Here is a 10,000-nt window from a genome sequence, read left to right on the forward strand (position 1 = left end):
TGTATCTGTCAATCAAATGAGGTCTGAATCGGCAGATCTGTTGTGTGGAGTCCCTCAAGGTTCTGTTCTGGGTCCTTTATTGTTTTTACTTGATTCCCCTCGGTAAAATCATTCAGAGATTTCCAGATGTTTCTTATCACATGTTTGCTGATGACATCCAGCTCTACTGCTCTGTTGATCCAACTGAGCCCCAGAAGCTGAACTTAGTCAATTGTTGCTAGAAATCAAACAACAAGTGAAAACACTTTGCGGCTAAATGTGGACAAAACTGAAACTCTGGTGATTGTTGATGATGATAAGGTTCCAGGGTTGAGTCAGTACTTGGGTGACTTATGTCAGTCTGTCAAACTGAGCCTGAGAAACCTGGGTGTTGTATTTGATAAAGACATGTCTCTTGTTCAACACTGAAGAAAACTGACCAGAAACTGTTTCCTTCAACTGAGAAAAATCTCTAAACTTAGGAAAATGTTGTCGGAACATGATCTGGATCTTATAATCCATGAGTTTGTTTCTTCTCGTCTGGACTATTGTAACAGTTTGTTTTCATGTCTTAACAAGAAGGATCGTCTCGTCTGCAGTTGATTCAGAACTCTGAGCTGCTCTAGTAGAAGAACTCACATTTCTCCTTCAAACTCTTCACTGGCTTCCAGTTTCTTTCAGGATCAACTTTAAAATTCTGATTCTTGCTTTCAGATCTATTCATGGTCAGGCTCATCCTTACATCACTGATCTGATCCAGACTTACACCCCAGCTTGGGCTCTGAGGTCTTTGGATCAGAATCTACTGATGGTTCCACGCACACGACTCAGGACCAGAGGAGAGAAATCTTTTCAGGCTGTTGCTCCTAAGCTTTGGAACGATCTTCTCTCTCTTTGCGCTTGATGATCTACTGACTCCTTTAAGAAACATCTGTGTTTGATGATCTACTGACTCCTTCAAGAAACATCTGTGTTTGATGATCTACTGACTCCTTTAAGAAACATCTGTGTTTGATGATCTACTGACTCCTTTAAGAAACACCTGTGTTTGATGATCTACTGACTCCTTCAAGAAACATCTGTGTTTGATGATCTACTGACTCCTTCAAGAGACATCTGTGTTTGATGATCTACTGACTCCTTCAAGAGACATCTGTGTTTGATGATCTACTGACTCCTTCAAGAAACATCTGTGTTTGATGATCTACTGACTCCTTCAAGAAACATCTGTGTTTGATGATCTACTGACTCCTTCAAGAAACATCTGTGTTTGATGATCTACTGACTCCTTCAAGAAACATCTGTGTTTGATGATCTACTGACTCCTTCAAGAGACATCTGTGTTTGATGATCTACTGACTCCTTCAAGAGACATCTGTGTTTGATGATCTACTGACTCCTTCAAGAAACATCTGTGTTTGATGATCTACTGACTCCTTCAAGAAACATCTGTGTTTGATGATCTACTGACTCCTTCAAGAGACATCTGTGTTTGATGATCTACTGACTCCTTCAAGAGACATCTGTGTTTGATGATCTACTGACTCTTTCAAGAGACATCTGTGTTTGATGATCTACTGACTCCTTCAAGAAACATCTGTGTTTGATGATCTACTGACTCCTTCAAGAAACATCTGTGTTTGATGATCTACTGACTCCTTCAAGAAACATCTGTGTTTGATGATCTACTGACTCCTTCAAGAGACATCTGTGTTTGATGATCTACTGACTCCTTCAAGAAACATCTGTGTATGATGATCTACTGACTCCTTCAAGAAACATCTGTGTTTGATGATCTACTGACTCCTTCAAGAAACATCTGTGTTTGATGATCTACTGACTCCTTCAAGAGACATCTGTGTTTGATGATCTACTGACTCCTTCAAGAAACATCTGTGTTTGATGATCTACTGACTCCTTCAAGAAACATCTGTGTTTGATGATCTACTGACTCCTTCAAGAAACATCTGTGTTTGATGATCTACTGACTCCTTCAAGAAACATCTGTGTTTGATGATCTACTGACTCCTTCAAGAAACATCTGTGTGTTTGATGATCTACTGACTCCTTCAAGAAACATCTGTGATTTTGATGATCTACTGACTCCTTCAAGAAACATCTGTGTTTGATGATCTACTGACTCCTTCAAGAAACATCTGTGTTTGATGATCTACTGACTCCTTCAAGAAACATCTGTGTTTGATGATCTACTGACTCCTTCAAGAAACATCTGTGTTTGATGATCTACTGACTCCTTCAAGAGACATCTGTGTTTGATGATCTACTGACTCCTTCAAGAAACATCTGTGTATGATGATCTACTGACTCCTTCAAGAAACATCTGTGTTTGATGATCTACTGACTCCTTCAAGAAACATCTGTGTTTGATGATCTACTGACTCCTTCAAGAGACATCTGTGTTTGATGATCTACTGACTCCTTCAAGAAACATCTGTGTTTGATGATCTACTGACTCCTTCAAGAAACATCTGTGTTTGATGATCTACTGACTCCTTCAAGAAACATCTGTGTTTGATGATCTACTGACTCCTTCAAGAAACATCTGTGTTTGATGATCTACTGACTCCTTCAAGAAACATCTGTGTGTTTGATGATCTACTGACTCCTTCAAGAAACATCTGTGATTTTGATGATCTACTGACTCCTTCAAGAAACATCTGTGTTTGATGATCTACTGACTCCTTCAAGAAACATCTGTGTTTGATGATCTACTGACTCCTTCAAGAAACATGTGTGTTTGATGATCTACTGACTCCTTCAAGAAACATCTGTGTTTGATGATCTACTGACTCCTTCAAGAAACATCTGTGTTTGATGATCTACTGACTCCTTCAAGAAACATGTGTGTTTGATGATCTACTGACTCCTTCAAGAAACATCTGTGTTTGATGATCTACTGACTCCTTCAAGAAACATCTGTGTTTGATGATCTACTGACTCCTTCAAGAAACATCTGTGTTTGATGATCTACTGACTCCTTTAAGAAACATCTTAAGACGTTTCTATTTGTTCAGGCTTTTCCTTGATTTTCTGGAACTCCTGTTGTGTTATCAGTTTTATCTTGATCTTTAAAATATATACTTTATTGAGTATTGTTTTGATTGTTTAAGCGCTTTGTGACCCTGGTCTAGAAAAGCTCTATATAAATCAAAATTACTTACTTACTTACTTACTTACAAACGAATAGATGTCGTTTCTCACGAGGCCTACAGCAGTTGTGCGACACAAAAGTCTTTGTTTTGAGACAAACAATGGTTTTGTTCTGAAGTGAATCATTCAAGATGTTCTTCCAATGATTGGCTAATAATGGTTCTTTTCGAGGGGAGACGGTTCCAACGGTTCCAACGATGCCACAACACATGTGTCATCAGGGAGGTTTGAACCCATGATGAGTCACTGATGAGTCACGCAGACCAACTCTGACTCGTTCACCGTCACTGAGACGAAGTGTGTTCTATGATCAGGATCTTGATTGTTGCTCACACACAGGGAACCACATGCTGCTGCGAGTGTTACCGTCACTGTACCCCAGACAGCCGGAGGTGGTTCATCGTCACCTGAGCGGCCTGGTCTCCATGTTGCCTCACCTGGAGCCTCCGGAGCAGCAGCACCTGGTCAAGCTGCTGCAGATGGTGGCGGAGCAACATCCTCTGGTGAGACTCTGGTCCTGCCTGAGAACCAACACCAGAACCAACACCAGAACCAACACCAGAACCAACATTAGAACAAACACCAGAACCAACACCAGAACCAACACCAGAACCAACACCAGAACCAACATTAGAACAAACACCAGAACCAACACCAGAACCAACACCAGAACCAACACCAGAACCAACACCAGAACCAACATTAGAACAAACACGAGAACCAACACTAGAACCAACACCAGAACCAACACCAGAACCAACACCAGAACCAACACCAGAACCAACACCAGAACCAACATTAGAACAAACACCAGAACCAACACCAGAACCAACACCAGAACCAACACCAGAACCAACATTAGAACAAACACGAGAACCAACACTAGAACCAACACCAGAACCAACACCAGAACCAACACCAGAACCAACACCAGAACCAACATTAGAACAAACACGAGAACCAACACTAGAACCAACACCAGAACCAACACAAGAACAAACACTAGAACCAACACCAGAACCAACACCAGAACCAACATTAGAACAAACACGAGAACCAACACTAGAACCAACACCAGAACCAACACCAGAACCAACACAAGAACAAACACTAGAACCAACACCAGAACCAACACCAGAACCAACACCAGAACCAACACCAGAACTAACACCAGAACCAACATTAGAACAAACACGAGAACCAACACTAGAACCAACACCAGAACCAACACCAGAACCAACATTAGAACCAACAAGAGAACCAACACCAGAACCAACACCAGAACCAACACAAGAACAAACACCAGAACTAACACTAGAACCAACACCAGAACCAACACAAGAACAAACACTAGAACCAACATTAGAACCAACATTAGAACCAACACTAGAACCAACATTAGAACCAACACTAGAACCAACATTAGAACCAACATTAGAACCAACATTAGAACCAACACTAGAACCAACATTAGAACCAACATTAGAACCAACATTAGAACCAACACTAGAACCAACATTAGAACTAACACTAGAACCAACATTAGAACCAACACTAGAACCAACACTAGAACCAACATTAGAACCAACATTAGAACCAACATTAGAACCAACATTAGAACCAACATTAGAACCAACATTAGAACCAACACTAGAACCAACATTAGAACTAACACTAGAACCAACATTAGAACCAACACTAGAACCAACATTAGAACCAACACTAGAACCAACACTAGAACCAACACTAGAACCAACATTAGAACCAACACTCAAACCTTCTGTTCGATTCAGGCCTGGTGTGCGACGTTGAGGGAATCACCTCCTGTCGTCCGACCAATCACACGCCTCCGTTCGTTCCTACACATGTTCAACATCTGGATCTGCTTTATTTTCGTCTTCGCAAACTAATAATAGTTTTTCACGGTGAAACCATTTTCCTTCAAAAATACACTTTGTGATTTTCTGTCAAAAGCCAATGTTTATCCTCAACAGAAACTTTCATTCCATTCTTTTTAAACATGATTTTATTAATTAATCAATATAATTTATTGATTAATGCTTCGTTGTCTATTTAAATAAAGTCAGTGTTGAGCTGATCTGGGGTCAGTTTGACATAATTAGTTCTATTTTTAAATGTAATGATCTTTAATGTTGTGGACATTGACTTGTTGACACTTGTTTAATACTTTTCAAATGTGTTTACTTTGTAATTCTTTAAAATAATGTGAACAAAACAACAACAATCACCTGTTGGTCAAACTAAGTATTGCAGAAACAGTCATCAATCAATCATCAATCAATCAATCATCAATCAATCATCAATCAATCATCAATCAATCATCAATCAATCATCAATCAATCAATCAATCAATCATCAATCAATCATCAATCAATCATCAATCATCAATCAATCATCAATCAATCATCAATCAATCAATCAATGAATCGATCAATGAATCTATCAATCAAAGATCAATCAATCAATCATCAATCAATCAATCAATGAATCAATCAATCAATCTATCAATCAAAGATCAATCAATCAAAGATCAATCAATCAAAGATAAATCAATCAATCCATCAAAGATCAATCAATCTATCTATCTATCAAATATCAGTCAACCAAAGATCAATCAATCAAAGATCAATCATCAATCAATCATAAATCAATCACCAATCAATCATCAATCAATCATCAATCAATCAATCAATCAATCAGAGATCAATCAATCAATGAATCGATCAATAAATCAATCAATCAGAGATCAATCAATCAATCAAAGATCAATCAAAGATCAATCAATCAATCAAATCTCTTGAACTGAAACATCATTGAAGCAAAATGTCTTTATTGAATTATTACTTGTTGTTTTTGCCAAATACAATAGTGTCCCAGGGAGCAGCCCAGTGGACACCCTGGAAAGGTTCACTCCATGAAGAAACTATGATCAAAGCTTTTCTTTGAGTCAATGTTTCATCCCTTCTTTCTTCTTGTGTCTCCAGATGTTGAGTCCTCAGGTGCCTGCACTGGTCTCGCACCTGAGCCTCCCACACCTGACCCCGGCGGTCCTTGGGATCCTGCTGGACGTGTCTCAGGCCAGTCCGTCGTCGCTGGTCGACTTCCTGCCCGTGTTCCGGACCGCGGCGCAGCACGACCCCGCCCTCCTGGGTCACGTGACCAGGATCCACGGCGCCGTGGGCATCATCCACGAGGTGAAGGTCACGTCTGTTGACCTTTACATGTTTTTCAAGGTCAAATCAAACATAACATCATCAGATCAAACCTCGTGACGAGACGTTTAACACGTTTATTCCGTGTTGATCTCAGGACTGAACATGTCAACACGGCTCTCAAGTCAAACAGTGTTTCAACAAACGCACACATGTGACACAGTTGTCGTTACCTAGCAACAACAACACAACATGTTTGAACATTTATAACGTTTCAGAGACTGACGTGTGGAACTCACTGTTGTCAAAACAAACACATCAACACGTCGAATAATACATGTTTGTGTTGTTGTGTTGAGTGTCACTCACACACACACACACTCACACACACTCACACACTCACACACACTCACACACACTTATGACTCATTGGACAGATGAACGATGGGAAGATCCTCAGTTGTGTTTAATCAGTGTGTGTGTTGTTGTGATGTGTGACTCTATTGTATCATCAGTGTGTGTGTGTTGTTGTGATGTGTGACTCTATTGTATCATCAGTGTGTGTGTTGTTGTGATGTGTGACTCTATTGTATCATCAGTGTGTGTGTTGTTGTGATGTGTGACTCTATTGTATCATCAGTGTGTGTGTGCTGTTGTGATGTGTGACTCTATTGTATCATCAGTGTGTGTGTGTTGTTGTGATGTGTGACTCTGTTGTATCATCAGTGTGTGTGTTGTTGTGATGTGTGACTCTATTGTATCATCAGTGTGTGTGTTGTTGTGATGTGTGACTCTATTGTATCATCAGTGTGTTGTTGTGATGTGTGACTCTATTGTATCATCAGTGTGTGTGTTGTTGTGATGTGTGACTCTATTGTATCATCAATGTGTTGTTGTGATGTGTGACTCTATTGTATCATCAGTGTGTGTGTTGTTGTGATGTGTGACTCTATTGTATCATCAGTGTGTTGTTGTGATGTGTGACTCTATTGTATCATCAGTGTGTGTGTTGTTGTGATGTGTGACTCTATTGTATCATCAGTGTGTGTGTTGTTGTGATGTGTGACTCTATTGTATCATCAGTGTGTGTGTGTTGTTGTGATGTGTGACTCTGTTGTATCATCAGTGTGTGTGTTGTTGTGATGTGTGACTCTATTGTATCATCAGTGTGTGTGTGTTGTTGTGATGTGTGACTCTGTTGTATCATCAGTGTGTGTGTTGTTGTGATGTGTGACTCTATTGTATCATCAGTGTGTGTGTTGTTGTGATGTGTGACTCTATTGTATCATCAGTGTGTTGTTGTGATGTGTGACTCTATTGTATCATCAGTGTGTGTGTTGTTGTGATGTGTGACTCTATTGTATCATCAATGTGTTGTTGTGATGTGTGACTCTATTGTATCATCAGTGTGTGTGTTGTTGTGATGTGTGACTCTATTGTATCATCAGTGTGTTGTTGTGATGTGTGACTCTATTGTATCATCAGTGTGTGTGTGTTGTTGTGATGTGTGACTCTATTGTATCATCAGTGTGTGTGTTGTTGTGATGTGTGACTCTATTGTATCATCAGTGTGTGTGTTGTTGTGATGTGTGACTCTATTGTATCATCAGTGTGTGTGTGCTGTTGTGATGTGTGACTCTATTGTATCATCAGTGTGTGTGTATTGTTGTGATGTGTGACTCTGTTGTATCATCAGTGTGTGTGTGTTGTTGTGATGTGTGACTCTATTGTATCATCAGTGTGTTGTTGTGATGTGTGACTCTATTGTATCATCAGTGTGTGTGTTGTTGTGATGTGTGACTCTATTGTATCATCAGTGTGTGTGTTGTTGTGATGTGTGACTCTATTGTATCATCAGTGTGTGTGTGTTGTTGTGATGTGTGACTCTATTGTATCATCAGTGTGTGTGTGTTGTTGTGATGTGTGACTCTATTGTATCATCAGTGTGTGTAGTTGTGATGTGTGACTCTATTGTATCATCAGTGTGTGTGTGTTGTTGTGATGTGTGACTCTATTGTATCATCAGTGTGTGTGTGCTGTTGTGATGTGTGACTCTATTGTATCATCAGTGTGTGTGTGTTGTTGTGATGTGTGACTCTATTGTATCATCAGTGTGTGTGTGTTGTGATGTGTGACTCTATTGTATCATCAGTGTGTGTGTGTTGTTGTGATGTGTGACTCTATTGTATCATCAGTGTGTGTGTGTTGTTGTGATGTGTGACTCTATTGTATCATCAGTGTGTGTGTTGTTGTTGTGATGTGTGACTCTATTGTATCATCAGTGTGTGTGTGTTGTTGTGATGTGTGACTCTATTGTATCATCAGTGTGTGTGTGTTGTTGTGATGTGTGACTCTATTGTATCATCAGTGTGTGTGTGTTGTTGTGATGTGTGACTCTATTGTATCATCAGTGTGTGTGTGTTGTTGTGATGTGTGACTCTATTGTATCATCAGTGTGTGTGTTGTTGTGATGTGTGACTCTATTGTATCATCAGTGTGTGTCTGCTGTGATTGGTAAATCATGGAGGTTTGTCACCGCGTGTCATCATGGTCTCTACTTCCAAGGCACTCATTGTATTAAACAAAGTGTGATGACAGCTGGAGGAGTGAAGCCATTATTAGGTCATCATAGACTCTCGTAACCTCTCGTTCGTCCAGATTTCAGAGCCACTTTATAAAGTAATAAGTTCAAAGGTCATGATGAGAAGTTACTGCGTCTTGAAGAACATTCACTAAATATTTCCCATAAGTCTCGGCGGTGAAACCAGACTTTACTGATCATCTTCAAAAACATGTTTATATGATTTTTCATATTGTGTGGATTATTGTTTATTCATGTATTATTTGTGCAACATATTCAAATACCTGTATGTTATTAGTTTACGGGAGAAAACTGCAGTACCCGGAGTAAACTCAGAGTAAACTCAGAGTAAACTCAGAGTAAACTCAGAGTAAACTCAGAGTAAACCCAGAGTAAACTCAGAGTAAACCCAGAGTAAACTCAGAGTAAACCCAGAGTAAACCCAGAGTAAACTCAGAGTAAACTCAGAGTAAACTCAGAGTAAACCCAGAGTAAACTCAGAGTAAACCCAGAGTAAACCCAGAGTAAACCCGGAGTAAACTCAGAGTGAACCCAGAGTAAACCCAGAGTAAACCCAGAGTAAACCCAGAGTATACTCAGAGTAAACCCAGAGTAAACCCAGAGTAAACCCAGAGTAAACCCAGAGTAAACTCAGAGTAAACCCGGAGTAAACTCAGAGTGAACCCAGAGTAAACCCAGAGTAAACCCAGAGTAAACCCAGAGTATACTCAGAGTAAACCCAGAGTAAACCCGGAGTAAACCCAGAGTAAACCCAGAGTAAACCCAGAGTAAACTCAGAGTAAACCCAGAGTAAACCCAGAGTAAACTCGGAGTAAACCCAGAGTAAACCCGGAGTAAACCCAGAGTAAACCCGGAGTAAACCCAGAGTAAACTCAGAGTAAACCCAGAGTAAACCCAGAGTAAACCCGGAGTAAACTCAGAGTAAACCCAGAGTAAACCCAGAGTAAACCCAGAGTAAACTCAGAGTAAACCCAGAGTAAACCCGGAGTAAACTCAGAGTAAACCCAGAGTAAACCCGGAGTAAACTCGGAGTAAACCCAGAGTAAACTCAGAGTAAACCCAGAGTAAACCCGGA

The 10,000-nt window shown here is 40.0% G+C and overlaps 1 protein-coding gene across 1 annotated transcript in view; it reads left to right on the forward strand.

The window, feature by feature from the left end:
• Positions 1-10,000, forward strand: part of veph1 (ventricular zone expressed PH domain-containing 1) — a 70,533-nt gene that overhangs the window by 24,265 nt on the left and 36,268 nt on the right. The window contains exons 4-5 of the mRNA XM_087795654.1: positions 3,490-3,653; positions 6,156-6,365. Coding sequence (XP_087651780.1) covers positions 3,490-3,653; positions 6,156-6,365 — 374 coding nt within the window. The remainder of the gene's footprint in view (positions 1-3,489; positions 3,654-6,155; positions 6,366-10,000) is intronic.

Source organism: Callionymus lyra, chromosome 7 (genome assembly GCF_982586985.1).
Source record: "Callionymus lyra chromosome 7, fCalLyr1.hap1.1, whole genome shotgun sequence".
NCBI lineage: Eukaryota > Metazoa > Chordata > Actinopteri > Syngnathiformes > Callionymidae > Callionymus > Callionymus lyra.